This window comes from Sciurus carolinensis, chromosome 15, assembly GCF_902686445.1.
Source record: "Sciurus carolinensis chromosome 15, mSciCar1.2, whole genome shotgun sequence".
Classification (NCBI taxonomy): Eukaryota; Metazoa; Chordata; class Mammalia; order Rodentia; family Sciuridae; genus Sciurus; species Sciurus carolinensis.
Window position 1 is genome coordinate 5,908,890 of NC_062227.1, and position 27,136 is coordinate 5,936,025.

At 43.1% G+C, this 27,136-nt stretch overlaps 1 protein-coding gene across 3 annotated transcripts in view; it reads left to right on the top strand.

Annotated features, from left to right (window-relative positions):
• The window catches only part of Ercc6l2 (ERCC excision repair 6 like 2), a 112,354-nt gene extending 85,666 nt beyond the window's left edge, over nt 1–26,688 (top strand). The window contains exons 18-20 of one of the 3 annotated variants that reach the window (XR_007105151.1): nt 15,986–16,167; nt 21,994–23,028; nt 24,610–26,688. Coding sequence is in view for 2 of the 3 variants with exons in the window: in XM_047526133.1 (XP_047382089.1) it covers nt 15,986–16,167; nt 21,994–22,954 (1,143 nt within the window). In the remaining variant the exon portion in view is untranslated. Of the gene's footprint in view, nt 1–1,636; nt 1,948–15,985; nt 16,168–21,993; nt 23,916–24,609 lie in introns of those variants that run through there. The other 2 variants (XM_047526133.1, XM_047526135.1) reach the window with 2 other exon arrangements.
• Nucleotides 26,689–27,136: the final 448 nt, after the last annotated feature.

The following is a 27,136-nucleotide window of genomic DNA, read 5'->3' on the forward strand; positions in this document are numbered from 1 at the left end:
GGAGCCTGTAGACCAGGCAGAGAACTGGCTGGAGGGAAGCCGTGGCCGCCACAGTGTGAGGTAACCCTGTGGTTTCCAGAGCTCTCAGTCTTTCAGTGTAATTATTGGCAATCAAAATGATAAAAACTCTGAATCTATTTTTCAAATAGAGGAAAGGCCTAAGATGTATTATCTTTTCCATGTTTCCTTTGGTTTCCTATAATTTATACTCTTATGAGTCGATTTCAACTTGTAGACTATTTTATGGATGTCCTAAACTAAAACATATTTCTCCTAAAATAAAATTCTAATTACATCTTTGTTATTTGGTAGTGTGGACTATGCAAAATAACATGCAAAATAAAAATGCATTTTCCCTTAAATCATACTTGGGTTTTTTTAAGCCATTTTCGAGAACTGTTCATGTTAAAAGATATGATGTCTGGAGAGAAACCCTGTGCTCTTAGCTTTAAGCTCAGACCAAAAAGAAATGTTTTAAGCATCTGAAGGAACTGATAATACTTTCATTAGAGTTAATTTGTTCTTTTAATATACGGAAGTATGTCACAAAACTTAACTACACCTGTCTGTGATGTGGTGCCTCCTTTTCACAATCAACTGCATGTTTTCAACTTAAGTTTACATAAAGTTTTCTGAAAAGAAATGTACAAAGACAGCATTCAATTACGGATTAATCACTATGGCAACTGAGATGTGGTGACTGAAGGGGGAGGATGTGTTCTGCCCTCAGTTTCCTGCCAGCTGTCATAGTCAACCTCTGCTGCCTGAATCCAAGCCAAAATATAGACTGTGACCAACTCCAAGAAACTATATCTGTATTTTTATAAATTGGTACAAGTATCAGACTATAAAAGAAGACTTAATCCCCTGAATTGGATGACAGACACTTGGCACTCTTGCCAGTGTTTGACAGAGAAATAACGGGTGGCTTTGTAGTAAAACCTGGATTAATAGCAAACCCTTCTTTATGTTATTGCAGTGTGGTGTAAATGAGAGAATAAGCGAGCTGTCAGTCTGGGGTGGAGGCGGTGTGGGGGGAGTGCCTTTTTTATAACCGGTGCAGGTTTAAGCACTGTTCAGAATACTGTAAATACAAAATGTTGTGTTAGTAAGAACTTCTCTTTCTTGTATTTGTATTAGATTGGCATTTTTGTAGATGACTTAAAGCGAGGATTTCTATGAGCTGTGGTGGATTTGATTGCAGAATGTTTATACAGCTTTTGGAGTCAGCAAGGAGGGATGGACTGTTTACAATTTGCAGACTTTGGGGAGATAGAGCATTCCATTATCCTGCAGGATAATGAATGGCATGATGGCTTAAAGTAATTGTTCACAAATGACTGGTTTATGAAGTACTGGTTTATGAAGGAAGGTTTATGGCTTCAGTATGTGACAGAATTAATTCTTACTGGGTGGGATTTCTCATGGTCTTATTTTTCTTTCTCTAGCTAGATATTAATTTTATGATCTTTGTATCAGAAAATTATTCATCCAATAATAATTTCAGTGGAGATTAAGAGTTTTTTAAGATCGTTGTATATGTATGCATGTAATTATGTGACTAGTATTGGCATGAAAAGGCTTTTGTGTACTATCCCTACAGCTGGGATGGCTGGGAGATGGCATTCTGTTTCAGGAGATGGCATGTGAGTTAAGGGAAGAGTACTGTTAACGAACTGGGGACAGGAGAACCAGTATTGCCCACAAGCTCACATACCTGAGCCCCTCCTAGCTGGCCCCTGGAAGAGCTGTGGCAGCCTTCCCCACAGGACCCGTGGACTGCCGACACTGGTGAGCTGCTGCGTGAGACACATGCAACTCCTTGTATTATTCGAAATATAATACAAATTATTGTTGTTCCTTTTTAGCAGGGATGATGACTTCCATACTGTGATAGTCTGTGTGCAATGACCTGTCAATATTTTTGTGACCGATAGTACCAATAATAAACTATTTTAAAATACCGTAAAAGATGTCTAGTCCAGTTCTATAATAATTTTATACAAGAAGGATCTGTCTTCAACCATGAGTAGCTTGCTGTGAAGAATTCTGTAGAAGACTATGTATTTGAAGGATTTATAAACTAAGTTAAACCAGGAACTAAATTGATGAAAATAATCTTTGCTTATTGTATAATTCTAGCTTTTCTTAGCTGGTGTTTATTCTGATTGCATAGAAGATAACTTGGCTTCTTTGAACAATTTTTCTGTTTAGAATAGTGGAATGATTCTAAATAGTTTACAAAAAGCTATTTCTTGGATAGATTAACAATATAAAAATTTGGAGATAGAAGGTCTCATTAACCTATGGTTAAGTCTACTAGTGACTTAAAGAATGTTAAGCACTTAGCAACCTTTTCAAATTGGACTTTATCCCTCTATGAAAACCGTGGTATCCATTGGACATGGCCACTTAGGGGAAACACCTAGGTCTTGCCATCTGAGAGCCCCGCCTGTGCACACAGGAGTTCTGAATATTTATGAGTAAAGCACATCATGAGGTTAGGGAAACAGCATTTCAGAACCCGAAGGATTCCTGGAGACGATTTAACCCAAGCATCTCATGTTACTTAGGTTTGAAATCAAAGGCTAAATGACTCCCGGGGTCCCAAGACATGGCAGTGGCCAACCTTGTCATCTTTTTAGCCTTGTGCCTCTTCTTGCACTTTTCTCTCGGTTCCCTGGATCTCTATTTGGAGATTTCAGACTGACTTTCCCATTTGACATATCCAGCTTTTAACTAGTCTGTGAAAATTTTCCTTCACTTTAGCAGTTAGCCAAAAATATAAAAACAGTGGATCGAATGCCTCCTTCCCTTTTGAAGGAGTTTATTTCTTAGATAATTAAACTCTATCTGGACTCAGAAAATACAATGAAACTGTTGGCAATACCTACTCTACCAAAGATACACTGTCCCCGGCGTGATTTTTTTACTTTTTCCTTTTACTATGGTGGCTAATCTTGTTTGTCAACTTGCCTGAATTGAGACACAAAACAATTGGTAAAGGACACTTCTGGGTGTACATGTGAAGCCGTTTCCAGAGATGACTGACGTGTGGGTCAGCCCCTGAGGGCGGGAGACCCGCCCTGAGTGGAGTGGTACCTCCAGCACACTGGGGCCCGGGTGGAATGAAAAGCTAAAGGAGCGGGGCTCGCAGACACTTGACCCTTCTGAGGTGGGCGCGTTTTTTGCTGCTCTTGTCACCTATAGTCGCCAAAGTCCAAATTCTTGCTCCTTTGAGCACAGATTCGTACTAGCAGCTCTCCAGGGGGTTTCTAGGCCTTCAGCCTTGGACTGGGGCTGCATCATTGGTCCCTATTATTCTGAAGTTTCCAACTTTTTGGACTGAGCAGCTGCTGGTTTGCCTGGCTTTCCAGCCTGCAAATCAGCCTCTGACTGTGCGAGGCAATCTAGTAAATCCCTTCTAACAATTATGTATATATATATATAGAGAGAGAGAGAGAGAGATAGCTCTACGTGTTCTTTCGGTTGTGTTCCTCTGGAAAGCCCTAATACACTTATGCTTTTTCTTTACCAGGAATAACTTCATTTTTACATTCATAATCTCCCAAATCTCCAAATCCCTGTGCCTTTCAAGATCTACTTCAAATGCGTCATCTTTTTCTGCAAGTCTACCCTAGTTTCTCCCTCGGCTGAAATCAAGCTCACTTCTCTTATGCTCCTCTTTGCTCAGTAGTACTTTACATGTCTCATTCTTTGTCTAAAGTATGATTTTCAGATTTTTATTATAATTATATAAGCACATAACTTCTTTTCTTTTTTTTAAATCCTAAACTTTGAAATAGTAGGTTATTTCTCTGATTCACCTTTGCTAACCTAAAATGATGCCTTACATATAATTACTACTTTCTGAATAAATACTTTCTTTGAACATATTTAGGTTTTCAGTTGTTGTCTGGGTACAGTGAACTATATTCTGAGAATTTTTAAGTGATTTAAATCACCTTTTCCATGATCAACTTTCATAGTTTTCCTGGAAATCTTCTGGACATGGTGGTGTTCAAAGTTACCACCGCATCTAACCATCCAGGGATCCTCCTTATCTGGATGAGCAGTTGTGATATTAAATATATTTTGGATTTTGTCCAGGCTCCTAGCTCATACCTCCCTCTCCAAGGTAGGCCAAAGAAACTAGACTCTCTTTCCCAAGGCAGACGTGGAAACACTAATCTCATCACCACCACGACTCTTTTATCTTAGAGCTGGCCACAGAGAAGTCCTGACTGTCTTCTGAGAGTACATCCATCCTCAGACCCTTCTCATCACAGAGCTGTAGGGTCTCACACCTTTCTAGGTGTCCACCTGACACTCCAGGTATATAGTGTCAGGATTAAGTTAGAGGACACACAACTGGTGTCCACTGCTGCAAAGTTGGCTCCTTGCTCGCTGGTGGGGAGAAGTCCTCACACTCTGGTCTCCCAAGCCTTCCGTGTTGATTGTGGTGAGAGGAGAACATTGGAGTCTTTTCGTAGAGTGGCATTCCAGGTGTTCCGTGGATCCACCCAGCCTCTCCCCCAGCCGTATCATCTACCGTCTGATCCTCCAGGTCAAGTTCCATTCCCTCCACAATCAGTCTGTTCCAGGCTCCTTTAGCACCACTCTGTGCCAGTCATCGTCATCGGTGTGGCACCTCACGTGTGTGTATTCTGTTCCCAGGTGTGTTAGGGACCACAGCATACACTGTAGTAAATACCACCAGTGGCAAGGACAGCACGGCGGCGGGGGGTCAGAAAGCTCATCTTCCTGATAATTCCCGCATGAACGTACTCAAGGCAGATCCCCACAGCCACGCCTCCACCCAGCCTCACAAGTCCAAGTGGGCACGTTGACAGATAACGTGACGTCTAGTCGTGTTTGTGCAGCGTCAATGCTGGCATTCCTCATCTTCTTTGGTTATGTGCCATCAGTTGGTCATAGTGCTACTACAGGAAACCCAGTCATGAAGGAGGGACGTGGAGAACTGTGTCAGAAAGATGTCCCTACCCACACATCATCTAGCAACAAATCTAAAGTCACTATGTGGCCAAATTTGCTATCTTCCAGAGTTCTGTGACATGTCTTATTGTGACCTTTCCATGACATACAAGACCTGTTTCAGTTTGGCCCTAACCCACTTCTCTGGCTTCATTCAAGACACTCACTTATTCAGGATTATTGCCACTAATTGTGTACGAGGCACTGTGCCCGGCCCCAGGGATACAGGATGAACAGGCTCTTCCTGGGCAACCTCCAGCTTATGACCTATTCTCCAAGCACACTTTACCTCCACACCTTTGCTTCTGTGGGTCTTTTGCTAAAACTCCTTTTCACCTGTGGCTGCCTGTTGAATTCCTGCCCTTGTCATCTGTGACAGCTCTCCCCCAAGTCTCCTCCAGAGCAGCATAAATTTCTTCCCCATCTTTGTGTGTGTTTGTATGGCTGCTGTAGCACTTAGGACGTTGTATAATGCAATACCGTCTGTATATCTGCAGAATATTTCAAGCTACAAGACATGGAATAACCATCTAAAAGTAGGCAATAGACTAGGTCACTGAACAAAGTCATGTAGCAGCAGGTCTGGAAGGAGGCATTTTCAGGGTTTTTGACTTCATAAAGATTTGGATTCTTAAGCAGTGGAATTTTGCAGGCTGGTAACAACAGACCAGTGGCTGGCGAGGAGGTTCGCCGGCTAACAATCTGGACCAATTACTGGGTAGGAAGTTTGCGGGCTAACGATCTGGGTTGTAAGGTGGTGTGGGGGAGGCAGAATAATGGCGGCAGCAAAATAGCAGATCTGATGCCAACACTTCACTTCAGCAAAAGGGTCAGGGAAGGGCAGAAGGGCAGAGAGGGGAAAGCAAAGGCTTTCTGTCACACAGCAGCTCTGTTAGAAGACAGAGTTTCCACATAGCACAGCCCACTGTGAAAAGGGCCTAAGTGCACCCGAGGTGCCAGGTGTTGGAGTCAGGAAGAGAGAAAACAGCTGCTGAACTAAAACCAATAGCTCAACATTTCTTAGTAAGCCTCGGTCCCCACGTCGGCATCAACCCAATTACACACCCCTACATGGCCTTAGAAATTCACTCTCAGGCGGAGCACAGTGGGACACTCCTGTAATCCCAGAGGCACCGAAGGCTGAGGCAGGAGGATCGTGAGTTCAAGGTCAGCCTCCACAACTGAGTGAGGCCCTGTCTCAAAATGAAACATAAAAAGGGCTGGGGATGTGGCTCAGTGGTTAAGCACCTCCCTGGGTTCAATTCCTGGTACCAAAAATATATATATACACCCTCAGACCTCCTGCTTCAGGGAGCATAGTCAGCACCAGCACCATCATCCCCCTGATCCATCACTGGAAACTCCCTTCTTCCCCTGGGCTGCTGCCAGTTAGTCTCTGAGCTCAGCAGCAGTAGAACCCACTTACCATGGTTTTGCTTAACAATGGTCCAAAAGTATTACATTGAAAACTCTGGCAGCCCTAGGTTTGAACCCCAGTACCACAAAAAAACAAAAAACACCAGGAATAATCCACGAATTTTAAGTTATATTTATACACTTATAATTGTTCTATTTTATTGTTAATTTTTTACTGTTCCTAATTTATTCAGATACATGTGTATAGTAAGGGGTCTTTTCCCACAGGCCAAGGAATTCTCTAATGGGTGTTAAAAGGAAAATCTGTTGGAACAATTAAATTCAGTGTACCTTCTTTGAGCAAAACAAAAGCAATTAGTGATTCAGGTAGTTCCCAGAACCAGAGCAGTTCTGAGAACTTCAACCAACAATGTGATCAGTCCGCCTTCACAGGAAAACAGCTCCAGCCATACAGAACCACTTAATTGGCTATCGCCGAGTCAACTAGTTACAGCTTAAAACCTGTTCACTATTTATAGCCTAATGAGTTAACTGACTCCAGGGTCTTCTGCAACCAGCTAAAACTTCCTGATTAAACTCTATATTGGTCTGTTGGGCCCACTGCAGAAGCTCAGTCCCAAACCAAGGCTTCCTACAGAATTTTACTTGGTCAACTTTGGAATGAGGACTCTCCAACAATCAGACCAAAACTGTCTTAGAATTGTGCTTCACTCTGTGATTCTTCCAACCCACTCCCTCTCCCTGTTCCTTCTCCTTCATATTTCACAGCTATTTTCTCCCAATAAATCTCCAATTCATACAATCCCATCTTGGCATCTGCTTCTCAGTGGACACAACAATGAACTACACTGAAGGGCTCCTACCTGGTCTTTTAGGCTCTAGATCCTTTACAACTTGGATGTATCCTGGCTTGCCTCCTGAAGACTCCCAACTGCTTCCAGATAAAAAGCCTCTGGACAGATTATCACACAATGTCTGAAAGCAACAAAAATTTGCTAAAAAAAAAAAAAAAGATTTGGACTGTTTCATTTTCTGCCCCACTGTCCTTAGTAAGTCAACTTTTGCTCCCTTTGCTTTGTGTTACCAGTTTACTACCACAACTCAGCAACTAGTTTTCTTGAATAAATATGCTCAAAGGACAGGAAGGTGTGAGTCCCCTTGTGTCTCTCCTTTTGTTGAGGAGGAAACTCTTTTTGAAAAAACATGACGGACTTGGCTCGTATGTGGCTGATCACCCTAAAACTGAAGAGATCAACCCGCCTTCCATGAGCCTATTTCTAAGAGAATCCCAGTTTTTACCAGACAACAAAGAGGGAGGCAGTGCCTTTTGGGAAGGCCATCAACAATGTCTGCCACCATTTATCTGGTTGGACAGTGAATCTTTTTTGTGTTAGAACCTGAATCTTTGCCTTTTTATTCCCAGGACCTAAATTAATACCGAGGTAACCAATTGGAGCTTACCAATTTTAATTGAAGTGGCTACCGAGGAAAGCCTTCTCAAAGAAATTCTGTAAAGATGTGGGAAATGTAATGTATGCATTAATCTTGTGTGTGGATCAGCACCAGATAGAATAAATATGTCTAAACTAAAATTCATGCCATTTTTGCAAATTTTTTGATAAGATAATATCCCCTGTAACATTGTTAAGATAACTCTTCCTGCTTCTACAACAAGTTTGCTGGTAAATTGATGTTTTATTTTAGAGGTATCAGTTATCTTGTCGCCAGGTTACTATCAGAATCAAATTTTAATTTGTGAACAGTTCTTATAATAGGCTACTAAGTATTAAATGCTTCAAAGTGTGTTGGAAAACCACATCCCAGTGTTTCATTCTGTATGCAGAGTTAACCTGTCACAGGTAAAACAAGTGCCTCAACCAGAAGAACATTTTATCTTTTTCATAAAAGTGTTTTGGTAAATATCTTCCAAAAATTAATTTTCCCTAGTTGTGTTATTTGTGTGAGTTTATTGAGAACCTGAAGAGTATATGACTCAGGACTTAGTACCCCCAACGAAACGATGTTCATGGTTTCTGTCTGGGTTAGAAGAGCATACAACCCGCTAAATAGATAAGATAAGATATAAACAATCAAAATAGCTTCAGACAGCACAGGAGGTAGTGAAGGGAATTTACCAGACTGCCCGCCCATGCAGGACAGGCTGTTAGCGAAAACCCCACTGCTGTCTGCAGGCTGGTGAGGGGCCACTGGTCTCAGGGGCCCTCCCCGGGGTTGACTGCTGTGACCATGAATGACAGAGCCTTATGGGTCGACTGCAAACTACTTCTCACTGATTTAATTTGATACATGTTTTTTTACGAGATACTTCCACTATGTGGAAGGACAGCCAGTATGAGGTAGTCCCGGGTGACTTGCTCAGAAAGCAAATACGAGTTCGAAAGGACTTTCTCTGGCCCAAGCTATCACGTCTTCCAGGAGAAAAACAGACCATAGTTACAAACTTCAGTCTCCCTCCCAAAGCAAGTTTTGGATTTGAATCCTAGTGTTTTATTTTTTTCAGATTTGAATGTCATTTGTAAACACGTGCAGAAAATGTGCCTCTGATAGTATTTGTGGTGGTTCTCTGATCAGCTGGCTTTTCTCAAGAGAGTGAGTTGAGGAGATTCCGAGGGGGCTCATGGTGCCTTGGGTTTTGATGACTCTGAAAAGCTGCATCTCAGTAACAGGCAGGCACCTTGGGCACACTTGTGCAAAGATCCTCAAAAGTGCTTGTCATTTCCGACTGTCCTGTGCCCTTGGAATGAATCCTCTCCAGGCATGCTCTGTGCTTCTCTAGTCCTCCTGAGCCCCACTTTGCAGCGAGATAAGCAAGTTCATGACTTTCTGTGTATTCACAGGGCTTGGCCCTTAACCAAAGAGAAATTTCTTTTTTAATCTTTTGTTTGAACAGATGTTAAACAAAAGAATGGCTGCCTCAAACTTCACTGTTTAAGGTTTAATGAAGAAGGAAAATCAAAGAGCACTTGATATTTTAGGATTTATGGCCAAAAGGGTGTGATCTGGCTAATGTGCGGGTGTGGCCACATATGGTGAAACCTTAGTGTTTTCAAAGTCCTGTGCCCCTCTCAAGGGCAAGGTGATGGGCAGGTCCTTCAGTAATCTAGAACCAGAACATCTGATCTTCCCCTCAGGACTCGCAGTGGGCAGAGCCGGACCTTCTAGTTCATTTAACATCAGCCATTTCATCCCTGTGAATTCTTCTCATTTCCATATTATTTCTCCCTAGGTACCCGCTACAGATCTTCAGTATGTACCTCCAAAATCACTGTTTACTTCAATGAATATTAACAGAAAGAGGGTTTTTCATTTCCTTAAGCCTTCCCTGAACTATTTCATTGCAGTTTCCTAGTATACAAACATAGATTCCATATGTAGTGGAGTAAAGAGGAAAATGCTAATGTGATCATGTGGCTCTGAGGAAGGAAGGGTCTTCCTCGCTTGCTTTTTTAAGGGCCCTGACATCAAGAGTTGCTCTCTGCAGTGTTTTTAAGAGTCAGTTTTGATTTTTATTACCCTTTCATATTGAAAATCTGTAACTTTTTTTAGTTCAGACTTTCAATAAATAGCTATTGTTTTAATGAAAGTATAGCAACTTTATTAGATCTACTTTTGAATTGCAGAGAGTACACTTTTGGTTTAAAGGAATAAAAAAGAGTACTCTATATCAAAGGTCATTTGAATGTTTTATCCCATTGGGCTACATGAAGAAGGGAACTTTCCTGCAATATCCAGTGTACACCTAAAACTTTACAGTAAGGGGTAAGATATGCAGAATTATGGATCATTATTACACCTAGTGTGGACTCATTTTTTTTTCTATTTATTTCTTTTTCTTAACTGCAGAAGGATTGAATTGAATCACCTGGAGTTTCAAGTTTATAGACTATGTACAGTATCTAAGAATCAACTGAGCATATGATACATAAAGTAGAACAAAATATTTTTAAAGTCCTGAGATGTGGGAGGGAGGAAGTGCACAGTAAACACATCTCTAGCATTTTTCCCTACAAGTGTCCTTATATTTATTGTAATCCTAATGTATGTCTTTTATAATTTAAAATAATACAATATTATTTAACAATGTATGCATTATATATTTGTAAAGAGTAATCTTTATATTTTCAAACACATTTTATAGGTATATCAGAAAAAGCCAACTATGATAACTATCAAAATTATGTCAAAGCAGATATTATCTTGGAAATGAGCCTTTTTTTTAGGAATCAAACCGAGGGGCACTTACCACTGAGCTACATTCCCAGCTCTTTGCCCTTTTTATTTTTTTACTTTGAGACAGGGTTTCCATAAATTGCTGAGGCAGGCCTCTAACTTGAAGTCCTCCTGCCGCAGCCTCCAGAGTAGCTGGGATTGTAGACGTGTGCCCCCACTCGTGGCCAAATGAGCCATTTCAAGTTAACATTTAATCATGGCTAAGTGAAAAGACTATTTTGGCCAGAATATATTAGAACAATTACCGTTTCTAGATATAATAGTTTAATGTTTTAGATGGATTAAATTATAAGCTGAATTTTGTTTTAATAATTATTTTTATAAAGATAACATTTTATGTTTAAAGTTTTAATGATATAACTGAGATTAGTATCTATATAACTAACCTTAGTCTACCTTCTGCCTTTTTAGACTTAGCTGTGGTCTGGAGGAGGAAGGGCTTTTCCCTCCTTTTTCAGTTCTGCCTGACTGCTCCATCTTAGAATGTACATCCAAAGAAGAAAGAGGGGCTACTACTTTGAAGTTAGAATATTACTTCAATATTTGGTGATAATGCAACTTCACAAGCAGCCCCATTTTTTGTTCAATTAGTTTTATCATCAAATGGATTTTTTTTAACTCTGTTTATATTATCTGAGAGTGGTTACTGCATTTCTTACATTTCGTAGTAGATTTTATTTTTAATACTGATGCCTAAAGTAGAATTTGATTTTTTTCATGTAAATACTATAGTGGAAATACTAAGCAATGTCTAATAATTCATGAAAATAATCATGCACATAGCAATTACTAAGTGATAAATTATACTATAATAGCCTGAAGTTTTCTAAAATAGAGTACTAACAGAAATACTTCTACTGTACAAATACTGCACAAAGTTGTTGCTGCTTTTTTTTTTTCTTTTGATACTGGAGATTGAATCCAGTGGCACTTTATCCCTGTCCCTTTTGTATTTTGTATTTGGGGACAGGGTCTTGCTAAGTTGCTTAGGGTGTCGCTAAGTTGCTTAGGGTGTCACTAAGCTGCCGAAGCTGTCCTTGAACTTGTGATCCCCCTGCCTCAGTGTCCTGAGTCACTGGGATTACATGTGCATGCCACCATGCCCAGCTGCACAAAGTTCTTATCTTCCTGATTTCTTCCTTGTTTTATTATCATAACCATAATCAGAATCACAGAGTTTAGTACCTTTAATTCTTGGTAGATACTTTTGAAGAGTCCCTTTTAGAAAAAGTTAGGGACAATTGGGAGCGTTCACAGAAACTGGGAGCTCTGTTCTCTTCCTTCGTGGTACAAGCATAGCACAGCATTTTCCATCCAATACACACCCAGCACTCTAGTTGTCCGTTCTGCCCCCGGAGGAAAGAGGGGCGAGCGGTGCTGTTACTTTGCTTTTTCCTCCTCTGTCCTAATGTGAAGACAGGCTCTCACCTTTTCAGTTCCTGCTCCGCCTCATTCTGCTGAGTTCCTCCTTCCCTGAGCCTCCATTACTGATGCTCCTGCACGGTGCCACTTCAGCGTCCTGGCTACATAGCTGTGACCTAAGTGGTAATGAACAGACTTCGAATCCAGTTCACAGAATCTGGAATCTTTTCATCTTGGCCATGGAACTTGTCATTGGCTGTATAATAAGAAATGCTGACTGTCATACAACTGCAGCTGCACAGGGGCATTATTTTCCCTGGATAAGCTATGGTAAAGGATGGACCACACTCTTACTGTAAAGCAGTGAGGTTTTACTCTCTAACAAGAACACAAAAATGTTTACAAGTTAAATCGGGTGTTGTTTTTCAAAGAAAAACAAGACTTTTTGAAAATTACATCAACAATACTTCCACTTAAAACAGCGGTTGTGAAATCTTTCTGGTCACATACACCCTATGAATGTGATGAAAGTCACAGGCTCTTTAGTCTGAATGGTGTGTGTACAGCTTTAGGATTCATGGACACCCCTTCTGAAATCACTGAAACCCTCTACAGAACCTTGGGAAGGTAGGTAAACCCAGGTTAAGGGTCCACACTCCCCCCCCACAATAGGAAGAATAATGCCCTCCCCAAATATGCCCATGAAGTAATTCCTGGCACCTGTTAATACGTTACTGTACCTGAAAAGGGAGTAGACGCAATGAAGGTTAAATCAGTGGCCCTGAGATGACTTCATTACATGGCTGCAGTTAAGGATGCTAACCAGCTAACCAGGATCCTTCGATCCTGCATTATCTGGATGGGCCCACTCTAATCATCTTAGTGGTTAAAAGCAGAGAACCTTTCCTGGCTGAGGTCAGAGGGTGATGTGACCTTGGAGAAAGTGTTAGAGAAGAGCTGCTGGCTTCCAAGAGGACCACAAAACAAAGATTGTGGACAGCCTCTGGGAGCTAGAAAAGCGAGGAAATGGATTTTCCCCTAAAGCATCCAAAAAGGATCCCAGCCTTGCCAGCACCTTGATGTTAGCCCAGTGAGTAGCCTAGTGAGACCCACATCAGACTTGCTGACCTACAGCAATTTAAGATGATGAGTCTGTGTTATTTAAAGTTGATTCGTTTGTGGCGATTTGTTGGGGCAGCAATGGGAAACCAGTGCACCACCGCCTGGTCCCTATGCATTTTATATACTCTGCCTTTGGAGTTGCCATTCCAAATAAACCTTTGCAGGCACACGGATTCCTCAGATCTGTCTACGATAACTGAGGTAAATACAGAATTTCGTTTCACAATCATATTACATCACCTAATAAAATGGAAATCTGAAACTAGATAGATTTTTAAAAAAATAAAAGCTAGGATACTGAGAAAAATAATTTTACCTTTTTACTATTGGTTGAAAGAATCAGGTTTTAAAATGGAACCTTTGTCAAACTGTAAAGATCCACTTGTCTGATAGCTGTGGTTGCAAAGGCTGAATGTTCCTCACAAATTTATAAAAATGACTTTTAAAAAATGTATTTATACAAAATGTGAACTTTGTAATGCTGCCATGGTCAGAAAGATCTAGTATGATCATGTAAATAATTGAGAATTGCCACTGTCTGGTGTGATTTCTCCAAGGCCTTAGGCATTTGTGTGTGTGAGGAGAGAGTGTCCTGTTGACCTTGTCTTTCTGCTTACTCTCTTTACTTTCAGGTAAGTGTTTCCATCTCTTCTCAAAATAATGAGAAATTATTTCTGGGGATCATCTAAGGTTATCAGCCTTTAGAAACTTCGAATGTTCCTCTTGTTTTGTGATGGAAATAATGCATCAGATCTCTTTTAAACTTACCTTTAATGAGTCACCATTTTCCTCTCTTTGTTAATAATGTTTTAAGGTACAATTTTTTTAAAAAATTAAATCTTTAAGGAAAGTATCTTTAATATTACTGATCAGTGCAAAGCCATAGTTCCAGCTGGTCACCTGATATTTTGTGTTTGTGCATCTGAGCCACAAAACTTTTAAAGATATCAGTTTATTTTCATTAGAAATGGGTTGCTACTAAAGAACATACCATTTTTGTCTTTTTTTCTATAAAAATGAACTTGAATATAAGTTACATAGGTAAATGTCTTATAAAAAAAAGAAAAGCTAAATGTGCCACTTATTTTTTTAAATAGGCTTAACATTTAAACCCCCTGAGGGTAGGACCTTCTTATAGATGTAAATACATTCATATCTCTATAGGTCAAATGCATAGTATGGTGGCAGAAACATAATAAGTATTTAGTGAATACTTGAGAAATTAAAATATTTTCCTACCTATATTCTTTGGATGTGTGCCACTTCTGTCCAATTGAAATCCTGCCAAAAGAACTAATAATTATTATATCGTTAGTAAGAATCTATGTCTGTTAAACTATGGTAGTATTTGTATGCTTGAAAATGCTAGTTTAACTAGGTATAGAATTCCAAGTTGACAGTTTTTTTCTCTCTGCATGTTAAAGATATTATCCTATTATCTTCTGGTCATGGTGATATTAATGAAAAATCTGATATTAGTTTGTCACTTCTTTGCAGATTCCTTATCTTTTCTTTCTGGTAATTTTTAAGGTATTCCCTCTATATGTAATCTACCAAAATACAGATGTATTTTCATTTTTACCAATAGGGATTCTCTTTCTTTTTTTGGTTTGAAGATTTATGCCTTCTTTAATTTTCTACTATTACCACATTAACATTATCTCTTCCATTTTCTCTGCTCTTCTAGCATTTTAGAAATTTTGGTATGTCTTCTGACTCTTAATTTCCCTCCTTTTCTTCTTTTTAAATTCCTATACTGCATTCATTGAGTCTGTTTTTTATTTCAAAACTATACTTCTTTTAAGTCTGCTTTTAGTTCTTTCCCAAATCTGACTATACAATGCCTTGTTCTTGCTAGTGGATCCTATTCCATCTTTATCTTTCCAGACACATGAAGATTTCAAGATGCCTTCAGGTTGCTTTATTTATAGTTCCTCAGGTATGAGCTCTCCTGGTGGCTGCCTCTGACCGTGTCCGTGGTGTTGGGTTTCCTATGTTCTTACTGTTTTTATCCTGACCCTCTTTGCCCACATTGGAATCAGAACACCCTCCGGGTTATGGAAGTCTTTCTGTGGTATGTTTCGTGTTCACCCTCACGTAGATCTGTGATCTGCCCTGGTTCTTAGCCAGTCTTTGTACGTTGATTTTCAGCTTTGTTTTCCATGCCACCAGGGTGCTGCAGACCCAGACTCCACAAATGGCCCCAGCTGGGCATTTCATCTTTTTCTCCAAAAATTCTATCTAGAGTAAGAAGGCGGCTTGTGTCTATCCCGTATCCTAGTTTAGGCTTTCCTGGCTTTACTGTGAAAATCACATATTCTCTTCATACCTCCTGTGTTATTCATTTGTTTCTTCATTTTCTAATGCAGGGAGTTAAATCCTCCCATTCTCCTCTATCCCTGGTCCTGTGGGCCAGGACACTGCCCTGTGAGCTGCTCAGTTTCTGCCCCCGCTAACTCCTGTGTTACTTCTTTGTTGTTTGCGCCTAGAGACTTCCTTACTTTTGAGCTCAATATAATTTTATTGTTGTCATTGTTGAACTGTATCCAGTATTTCTCTTTTTGGAATGGGAAGGGCTTTCTACCTATTCACAATTGTCAAGGAAAGTGGAACTATACTGTTTAAAATGATTTTTTAACCCACCATTGCTAACAGTTTACCTGAAACAAGCTACCCATGGTCTAAAGTGTTTGATTCCATCTGTAATTTACCAACCATAGTTAACCTCTTGAAATCATGAATATTCTTGCAACCCAGCAGAGTTTGAAAAGTAGGATTGTTGAAAATGGTTTAAAGATTGTTTCTTTTTCGAAGTTTGTCTACTATGTAATATTAAGTAACAAAGACCACTTAATAATGTTTCCTTCCCTTTTTTCAGACATACAAAGAAAAAGTGAACACAGACACAGTGACACATACAAAGAAAGACCAGCCACCAAGTGAGGGATCCATTTCCTTTCCTCTGTGCATTTCACACCCTGTGTGTCAGAAGAAGAAAAAAGTCCACCGTACAGACCAGACTACCTTTATAATTGGAGAAACACCAAAAGGAATCCGCAGGTATGTCGCATGTGACAACACTAAACTTTAGCAATAATTATCAAAAGAAGTATGAATCCTTAATAAAATATACAAATTGTTTGAATTATAACTACCTGACATCTAAATGTTTCAGAAAAGTCTGAATTTGCACACTTTAAAAAATAAACTTCAAATGTTTTAGATGTTTTTAAAAGGATAATCCTGAACTGATTTTTTTAAATGAAATCATTGTATATAACAAAATGAAGCCCTTCAGTACATTCCATTCATTCATTCATCAAATATTTATTGAGCACCTAATAAATAGCCAGGCATTATGCTAAGTGCTGAATATACAGAGGAAAAGGCAGCCGTGGAGCTCACAGTGTGGTAGGAAAGGGGTAGACGTTGAACCGTAAGGTTTTAAAAAGTAAGAAAGCACATAAGTGAGTCATTATTAAGTGGAGTTCTAGGAAAGAAGTGGGCTGCAGGGCGGAGCCGCCTCTCTAGGGGCAGTTAGGTGGCGTATGCACTGAAACCTCACGGGTGACCAGGCCGAGGACCAGATTGGTAGTGTCCCTGAGGAGGGGCGGCTGGGTGTTCAGGGACCTGTGAGGGACTGGTAGACTCATGAAAATAAACGGAACAGTGCATGAGACGCACAGAGACAGGCGGGGCTGGAGTATGTTGGGCCTCAAAGACTGGAAGGCCTTGGACTTGGTTCCAGTGGAAGCTGTGGAAGTCGGTGTGGCTGGGTGACTGGCCACAGGGCGGCTCCAGCTGCGGTGTGGCAGGGGCACAGTGGGTGTGGGGAGACAGTGGTGAAGAAGGGAGATGGGTGATGGCCAGGAGCCCCCCAGTGAACTGTCCTGGTGGGGGTGCCTTGGGGAAGTTCAGTTCGGTGCTGGACTGGGTGGGGAGGAAAAGAGAACAGGATCGCTCCTCACTTCCTGTCCTGAGCAACAGGGCGGATCTTCTGAAGGAGGAAAACTAGGAGGGACACAAGTTCGGAGTGAAAAACAAAGCCCAGGGGTTCATCTCACCCATGCAGTCTGGGATCCTGTGGGATCGTCAGGTAGGCAGTGAGCGTGCCATTCTGGGATTGGGGTTCAGGATGTGCACCCAGGGGTTATGAGCATAGAGCCTGGGGATGATTTCAGAACCACAGCACTGTGAACAGCCAGGGGGCGGGGACGGGAGGAGGAGCTACCAACCCCCATCCCCACCATCCCCACGGCGACAGCAGGAGAGCCAGTCCTGGAGGAACAGCAGCAGCAGGGAGGGGCAGGGCATGCGAGGGCCTCCAGTCCAGGAGGGGTTTCAAAGGGCCGAGTGGTTCACTTCCCCAATGCTGCACGATGGTGGAGTCGAAAGCGTCCACTGCTGCTGCCAGCAGAGCTCTTGGCCACCTTGGCACAGGCGGCCCGAGAGAATCGTTGGCAGGCCCTGCGACAGCTCTTTAAGCTTGGCTGTGGAAAGGTGCAGTAGCTGGAGGGCACTGTGGGGTCGCGTGGGGTTTTTGAAGTTGGAAGGATCACTGAACCGCGGGTGTGGAGGGAAGACTCGTGGAGAAAGAGACCATGCAGAGGTGAGGACAGGAACGGCAGCCTGGAGAGGGCAGTGTCCAGACCACGGGCCACAGCTGGCCTTTGCAAGGCCCTGAGAAAGAAGGGACTTGGCACATCATGGGCACAGACTTGGTGGCATTTTCTCAGTGAATCTAGAATCAAAGCCGTCATCCAGAGGGAGAGAAGTCATCAAATGAACGACAAGTGGGAAAGCTAGTGTAGCAGGACTGGGATTCCTGGGCGAGGTGACGTCGCCGCCTGAGACTGAGTTTGGCAACCATCGTCCATTCGTGTGCAGACTTTATCCTGCAGGTTTCAGCTGCCCTGTTGCAGGCACAGAATAGATAGAGATGGCCAGGTCTCACCAGGGGTGAGGATGGGCGGGAGCGGCTGGAACGCTGAAGGATGTTAGTGAAGGATGGTTATAGGGTAAACCCAGGCTGCACGGGAGAGGGGCGTGAGCAAGCGAGAGGGGTCCCTGGGAGGGCGCCGAGGCCTCCTGTGCGCTGCAGCACTGCTGTCCTGGGGCTGGAGCAGCTGAGCTGGAGCAGAAGATCGAGTTCCAGGACATGGAGGTCGTGGGGCTGGTGGTAATGACGATGGCAGATACGACCCTGGGAGCAGGAGGCTAGCATGGAAATGGGTGGGCCAGGTGGGGGGTGGGCAGGCCACATGCACATTGATGTTACCGAGCTCGATGGCAGGAAGCAAGGTCAGTCCAGGATCTGGAGTGTCAAATCACAGGCAGGAAGCAAAGGCCACAGGAAGCTGGGAGGGAGCCTACCTACCAGGCTGTCCTGGTGGCCTCAGAAACAGTGGGAAAAGGACGCTGGCTCTGTGGATTCAAACGCTTCCCTCAGGGGCTGCACCTCCCAGGCAACTGGCCCTGAGCTGCCGGCAAAGGCTAGTCCCTCAGCTCCTGGGGAAGCCGGGTGGTGGCTTGCCTGTGGCTCTCCGCTGCCTGCAGTGGTGTAGAAGGGCAGGCATGTCCCTGTCTGCACAAACGCTGGCTCACAGGACTTTTGCAGGTTGTCTTTTCACTGGGGGCAATTCTTTTTCTGAGAGGCCACCCATGTACATTTTGCCAGCCTTTAAGGAACACAGGTGCCTTTATTCCCTTTGGCAGTGTGTATTTTTTATAAAAGTATAACAATTAGTTTTGCCTCCTTCTTTGCTTTCTTTCTTTCTTTCTTTCTTTCTTTTTTCTTTTCTTTTTCTTTAATATACTGAGGATTGGATCCAGGGCACTCTCTCACTGAGCTGCATTCCCAGCTCTTTTTATTTTTATTTTGTGGCAGAGCCTTGCTAAGTTACTGAGGCTAGCCTTGAACTTGTGATCCTTCTGCCTCAACCTCCAGAGCCACTAGGTACAGGCATGTGCCACTGCACCTGACTCTTTCCCCTCTGTCTAGCAATCCTGGAGAATAAATGTCTCATACTAAGTATAGAGGTGAAGCGTGTCTGATAGCAGAGTGCCAGCGTCTGACTCAGGACAGTGTCCAGTAGGCCAACTCCCCCTCTACCCCACCAACCATTCTGGTCCGTCATTAAGGCTCGTCTGAGTGAGGTGTTCAGCCTCCTGCTCTTCAGAAGGCTTAGGCAGAGACAAGGTGACTCCGGTTGTGTTCCACCCTGCTTCCCCAGAGAAAGGGAGAGGATCTGGAGTTTTCCCTGTGATACATAACTACTTTTGATGCCCTTGCTAAATAATACCAATCTTTGGCTTCCCTTTTTCCTCTTTCCCCAAGGGGTTTATGGTAGTTTACTCAGACTTACTGATTTTTGCCTGCAAAGTGACTAGCTTATGCCCCTGATTGTACCTTGCATTTCCTTAAATTCTTAGAGAAAGTTCTTTTGAAGACCTGAATTAGGAAAGCAAGGTAAAAGGCAAAAATAAAATGAATAATAATCATAACTTTTCCCGTCAGGGGCAACTATGTGGCATAGTTTACTTGCAGATTACTCAGGTTAAACAGAATTTGAAACAGCTCTCCTCCCAGAGGTGACAGACACAGGGTCATGGGTGAGGTCTTGGTTTCGGCCCAGCAGAGGTGAAGTTTCTTTGGCAGCTGCCAAGACACTCCCAAGTCTTGGATAAATAAAAGACATCAGCTTGCAACCCTGCCAATCACTAAATCTTTGCAAGCACAAATATTTATCAGAAAGGTCACAAAAATGGATTTGGAGATGATTAATAAACAAAACAATATCATATGACTTCATTTGAACTAAAAACTGGAACCTTTTAAGAACATGCTCACTTTCCAACAAGAGCATTGGCGATTTCCGAGAAAGATGCTTGGGAGCTCGTGTGGTGGCGAGTGTTCTGAGGAGATGAGGGTGGCTGTGGCCAGGCATGTGCAGCTCTGGATTTGGGACATTTGAGACACTCGAGTGAGTGCTAGATGCCATGGCGCATCTGAAGCCACAAAAGAAAGGAGCAGGCGTGCGCTAGGACTGCCGCTGACGCCAAAGGAACAGACTTTACATGGTCAGTATGGGGGGCAAAAACAACAGGTGACGTTGACGCTCTACTTTTACATATGTACACTAAAAATAAGTCATCATTTTATCCTAAGAAGTCTGTCTGCATCAGGCGACACCCTTCACGATTGGCAGCTGTTCCTTTGCATTTTCTCCTGCCCCTCCGTGCACCTTGTCCCCTTGGAACTGGGCCTGTGTGCATGTTCCCTCTCCCGGGAGGCGTCCTCACTCTCCTTCACCTGACTGACCAGAGGTGACAGCAGAGAAGCCCTCCCTGCCCAGCTTGCCCACTGGTGGTCCCTGGTGTGGGTGCCCCTGCCAGCCGGCCTGTGCTTAGCACCTCTGCCCTGGTGGGGCTTGACTTTCATGCTCTTCCCCAGGTAGACTGTGAGCTCTGTTGTGTAGTACCTAGCACATAATAGGGCTCTATAAGCACGTGTTGAATGAATGGATGGGTTTTAAAGGAACTAGTGTATAAAATGTGAGTGCAGATTCTAAAACTTTGGGACTTCTAATCATGTGCTATAACACCATCTTTGGCTTTTTTTTAAAGAAGTATTTATAGACATTAAGTTCTCCTGACTCATGACCCAAATTCAAATCAGCAGTTCGGTACCCTCTGTCTTATTCTTGAGCTACCATAACAAAATACCACAGATCGGGTGACGTAAACAACAGAAATTCATCCTCAGAATTCCAGGCTCAGGAAGTTCAAGATCAGCGTGTTAGCCAATTCAGTCTTTGGTGAGGGTCTTCTTTTTACCTTGCAGATGGCCCTCCTTTTTACTGTGTCCTTGTGTGGCAGAGAGGAGGCGGAAGGTGGGGGGGAGAGGTAGAAAGGGAACGATGAATAAGTAGAATAATAACATCCCATTACTTCATGTGCTGTGAAAGCTGGAACCTTCTAAGAACGCCCCTGGGCCAGCTCTGTGGCCTCTCTTCTTACAAGGACACCAGTACTGCCAGATTGGGGACCCACCCTTGCAACTTCATGACCATTAATCCCCCTACAGGCCCTAACACTAAATACTGTCAGATAGACTGTTGGGGCTTCAGCATAATTGGGGGGGAACACATCTCAGTTCGTAGCTTGCTCACCAATGGAAAGAAGCAGTCTGTTGCCCAAGGCACTGAGTCATTTTTCTGCCTCCATCTTACCAGGTTCCAGAAGGCCCATTTCCTCATACATTCCTATAACAGTGTTTATTAGTATCTTAATTAGTATTACTAAAAACGCAACTTCTTCAAACAATATCTCACTTTTAAGGCTATCTTTCTATACTAAAGTTAGATCATTGAGAAAAAAAGAATCAAGCTTTATATGAGTTTACAACTTTCCTTTTGACTCATCGAAAAGTCTCATAAAATTTCTATGTCATATTTATAGAAAAAGGGAAAAGAAGAAAGAATTAAAATTTCTCATAATTTTCATTCTGTTCATAAAAACCCCTTGACAATAGTATTTCATGGGACTCAAATGCAATATAGATTTTCAAATATAAGTTATGATTCTCATGTCAGTCATAAATTGGCTCACTGGAGGAACAGCATGCTGGGATCCCATAATTCCCAGAAATTACCTGCTAGCATGAATCAGAATAACTTAGAAAGCTGGTGATTTCATGGGCTAAGATATTTTCCCTAGTAGCATAAGGAAAAAGGCCATGATAAAAGCATCCTTGTTGTAGAATTAAGCAGGCATACTAAAGGGACAAAATTGCACAGCTTTGCCTCTGCCTTTCCTATTATTGATGATGATTTTTCTGAAAATAAAATATAATGAAAATAACCACTGGTTTTCTTCAATCTTTAGAAAACAATTTGAAGAAATGGCCTCTTACTTTAACTTCTCTTCTGTAAAAGAATTTGCTAACTATGTAACTAATGCCACTTCAGAAGAACGACAGAAAATGCTAAGAGACTTTTATGCTTCTCAGTATCCAGAGGTCAAAGAACTTTTTGTGGATTCTGCTTCAGAATTCATCAAATCTGCCCGCAAGGAAGGAAAGAATATCAGAAATAAATATGAAGAAAGAGACTCTCTTAAGAAAGCAAAGCCATCACATTCTAAAATTTTGTCCTTTAAAGATTGTACCAACCAAATTTCTCAAATTTGTAGTCCAAAAGTATCTAAAGGAAAATCAATTAGCTTTCAGAGTTATGGCGCCTGTAGGGAAAAGACCCTTCCCAGTGATGCAGAAACTCCCAGATCACCCCTTAGCACTACTCAAGAGAAAGACAGGCGAGCCTGCAGAGACCCCACCACCTCCCGCTCGCTCAACAGCACCCCCAAGGCACAGGAGAGGCAGCTAGAAAATATCACGCAAGACCGAAAGGACCTCGCAGGAACAGGCATCTCAGGAAACAGACCCCTTTTCAAGTCAGAAAACAGACAGGCAGAAAATCCAGCCTTAGGAAATGCTTCTGTGGAAGGCTTGCTTGGTGACACCTCTATTCTTGATGACCTCTTTAAAAGTCATGGGAACAGTCCCACACAACTGCCAAAGAAAGTTCTTTCAGGGCCCGTGGAAAAAGCAAAGCAGAGACCAAAAGACTTCTGGGACATCCTGAATGAGCAGAATGAGGACCATCTCAGTAAACTGACTGACGTGGCAGTCATAGAGACCCTGTGTGAAAAAGCCCCCATTGCCACCCGCTCCAGAAGGAAAGAGGGGCTGGAAACCTCCCTCTGGAAATCCAATGAGAAGTTTCTGTGGAAAACATTGAACTCGAGTGATACAGATGAAAACACAAGCAACACGCAGAGCGGGTGACAGGAGCGTGTGAGTGAGCTCGTACGCCAGGGAGTCACGCCCGCACAATGGCTGACCATCCCATCATGAACACGGTGGGCAACGTGTGTTTTTATTAAATTCTTGCTTTAGGGTCTGTTAGTTTCCGATGTCATGATTTGCTTTCCTTAATATCTGACTTGATCTCTTGGTTTTGGTACTGGGGACTGAACCCAGGGCCTCTCCACCACTGAGCCATATCCCCAGTCCTTTATGTTTTTATTTTGAGACAGGATCTTGCTAAATTGCTGACTTTGGCCTCAAACTTTCGGTCCTCCTGCCTCAGCCTCCTCAGTTGCTGGGATTACGGGCATGCCCCACTATACCCAGCTCATGTCTGACTTGATCTTTTAAAAAATATGACTGTATTATAGTGTTATGAAATGGAAAAGATTCTAGATTTGTTATCAGGAGACCTTTTGTGACCTTAGATAAGTCACTTGCCCTGGTATACATTCATTTCCTCATATGAAAGATTCAGGGTTTGAACCAGATCAACACGAATATCCTTTCAGTTAAAAAACCTTTGGTTTGCTCTCCCACGTGCCTTTTAGTCATAGGCCAAGTCATCGCCCCAAACCAGGGCTACGCTGACGTGTTTCTTTCTTACTAGCATTTGGAAAACCATTAAGTACTTTCCTTTTCCCTTGGGTATCATGTTTTATTATTTAATAATAATTTATTTAATAATCATTTCAGATGAAAGTTACAATTAGTACTGAATGTATGGTATTGTGTTACAATGTTAATTTTATAAGAGTGGAAATCAAAGGTAAACGTATAACTGTGAGATAGGATGCTGAAGTAATAGGATTGCTAGATAGCAATGCCTCAACTTTTTATAAAACTATTAGGGTTTAATCTATATAAATAAAATTTTGCATAGTACTTTTACATTATTTAAGTAAGAAGAAATGAGTAAACATTTGATTTTATTTGAAACTGTTCTAGACACAGCTACAGGTGAAAGCAAGGTCTTATCTCTAAAGAACCTTGTGTGCAAAGCCCTGCATGGTGCTGGACCTGAGGCAGGCAGGAACCTGAGCCTGCGACTCCCTCGGGTACGCTCGCAGGCCGCATTAGGAGGCAGTGTCCATGCAGAAAAGGGAAGGGAGCCAGGTCATCCTCCAATATTGTTAGGAAAGGGGACTTAGGAGTACCACGGAGGGGCTGCCATTGCTCAGAAGTGAAAAAAACAAAACCAGGATCTTTTCTCAAGGGACTGCATGGCCACGTGTGCCCTAGAGCAAAATATGGTCCTTAAGCATGGCGAAGCAAACACCTGGTGACCAGGAAGGGGAAAAGAGGAGGGCACTGGGGCCCACAGCCCCCTTCAGGCTGCCCGCCCGTGACCTTAAGACCTCCCACTGGGCCTCACCTCCTGAAGACTCCACCACTCTGGTAGCACGCTAGGAAGCAAGCCTTGGCCGAGTGGACCTTTAGGGACCCTTCAGACCCAAACAGCACATGCTATGAAGGCTCAACCCCAAGAGTCCTTCCAACCCCACCCACGTGTGTCACGGTGGCCTCAGGGAAATGAGCTGCTTTCAACCTTAGTCTTTCCACTAAATTAGAGATGGATTAAATTGTTGGTGTTCAGCCTTTTTTTTTTTTTTTTTTTTTTTCCTTTTTTAAAGCAAATTAGCTTTGCCTTCATCAGAAGCTCAGTTATTAAAGCAACGCAGGCGGAGGTTGTTGGTTCACGCTGCCCCCGATGAGCTCACAGCTTGGAAACCTCCAACCCCAGGTTCCCATGATCCTGTTTGCCACAGTCTGCCTTCTTCACTTCTCTTTTGAAGCGCTGGCAGTTCCTGGCAGCTGGCGCTCGCCACGCAGCTCATCACAGTGGCAATGGACACAAGGCGCAGGCCCGTCGTGCTGGGTTTCCTCAGCGTTCCCTTAAGGCCCTGAAACCACTTCTTTGGGAGATTAGCAGGCGGTGCAGCGGCCCCAAAATATTCAGGGCAAAGGAGCCTTAGTCCTCAGAGGTGCGCGGGTGATGAATTTCCTTCTGCTCACAGAAAATCAGTAAGCTACAGGCAACTCGGAGGCGTTCTTTCACGTTCAGGCCACGCAGTTTGCAGACTCGAATTATCCTTCCTCCGCGTTGTTAAAACAAGCCTCTTTATGAAATGGTGATGGGAGATCATCGTTTTTAGACCTTTTATTGTCTTACTTGATATAAAAGCTGGTAGCCATATGTCAGTCCCAAAAGTTTTATTTGACATTTACTGGTCTATAAAATCCAGAAGAACGGAGACCGTAGCCTGCCTTAAAGGTCATGTTTAATATACAAGCACATGAGCTCCGTAAGTTAGGATGTCACAAATCCAGTTAAGAATGGGTGTGGAGGACCCAGCAGCAGTGCCACTGACCCATAGACCTAGGAGGCGCGCCGTCTCCAACGTGCAGGTCGCTCTCCTGGCTCCTCGCCTCTTCCGTCATCACCACCGGAGTGACCTTGCTCCATCTCCCACCTGCTTCTGCAAAGCTCCCTCCACCTGCTGCTTCCGGGCGCCCCAACAGGACGATTCATAAGCCACTTCCCACTGGTGACGCCGCACGCACAGGAGCCTGGCTGCTGTGGCGTTCATGGCAGGTGGGAAGGGCATCTCGCTCTCCTCTTGTTCAAGGGCAACCCAGCAAGGCCACCTTGCATCCTAAGGACTTCCGGGGGAGGGGGAGAGAGGCAGGTCCACTTTTCCTTCCAGCCCAGGCTCTCAAGTTGGCCCCGGCAGAGGCTCTGCTGTGCCAGGTGCCCAGGTCCCTCCGAGGACTGCTACAGGGGTCTAGGGCAGACACCGGCACCTCTGTAGCTTTTCGGCTTTCACAGTCGTGCCAACGAGCCAGCACTTAGTCAGAGGTTCGTTACTGGGCAAGGCTCACCTGCCTGGCCTTCTGTTCCCTTGAGAATCATCATCTCCAGAGAGGCACTTCACCGAGCCCGGCTGACCCCACCTCCTTCTGTGCCCCCTCCACCCCCGAGTAAAACCAGTGACTTGGGGCCAAGTTCATGATGGAGCCCACTCTACTGTTTTTTAAAGCCCAAAGTCATTATGTTCCTATAGAGATGTCCATGCACAGCTGTGTACGCATGTTCAAGACAGTAGCTAAAACAGGGGAGCAACCCAGGTGTCCATCAGTGGATGAACAGACGTGCAAAACAGAGCATGTGTGCGTGTCACATTATTCAGCTTTAAAAAGGAAGGAAATCCTGACACGTGCCATGACACGGATGAACCCTGAGGACCTTAGGCAAAATGAAGTAAGATAGACACAGAAGAGCAAATACTGTGTGATCCCACTTACAGGAGTCACAGAGCACAGACGGGTGCCAGGCACTGGAGGGAGGGGAGGCAGCTGGGGAGGTCCAGTCTCAAGGCCTGGAGATGGGGGCCAGCGGTGGTCCCACGACACATGAACGTATTGAAAACCACTAACTGTGCAGTAGGCGCCAAAATGGTGAAGATGGAGGATTTTGTTACATATAGTTTGCAACTTAAAAAATGGGGGGGGAAATATAGCCAAAAGCAACCCCTCACTCAAAATGTGTTACATACCAAATTTTAAATACCTGAGATTGACTTTCTATTAATTTCATGTATATATTTGGAATTATAAATTTCAATTTTTGTTTTTTACACTGCAGTTCCATATAACATTTTTTAAAGCTTCCCTTGTTTTAAAAAATTTGGAAAATAAAATATATAGTATTATTTTTCTCATTATACTTGTCAATGTGAACTTTATTTGCTTCACTGCAGGCTAACCTATTATGATGGTTATGTTTATTCTCCACATTTCCACATTGAAGACCAGACTTATCACAGGCCATTCCCACCTTATGGTTCAACTTAGGATTTTTTATTTACCTGCTGAGTAGAAACCAAGCTCCAAGTTGCTGCGACTGAGCAATACTGCAGTAGGACACTGTCAGGATGCTCGCCATCGGTTCCTGCCGGTCGGCAAGCATGTTGAAGAAAGGCCAGCCTGGGCGAGACGCTCCCTGGGGGTGCTAAATGCTATTCTGGTCTATGGTATTTTTCAAGTGATGATGGGTTTATGCGCTTATTTGATGTGCGGCCCATTATAACCGAGAAGCGTCCAGGTGTGAATGTGAAGGCTTTCTGGTACTAACAGATAACACCAAACTGACATTCTTGG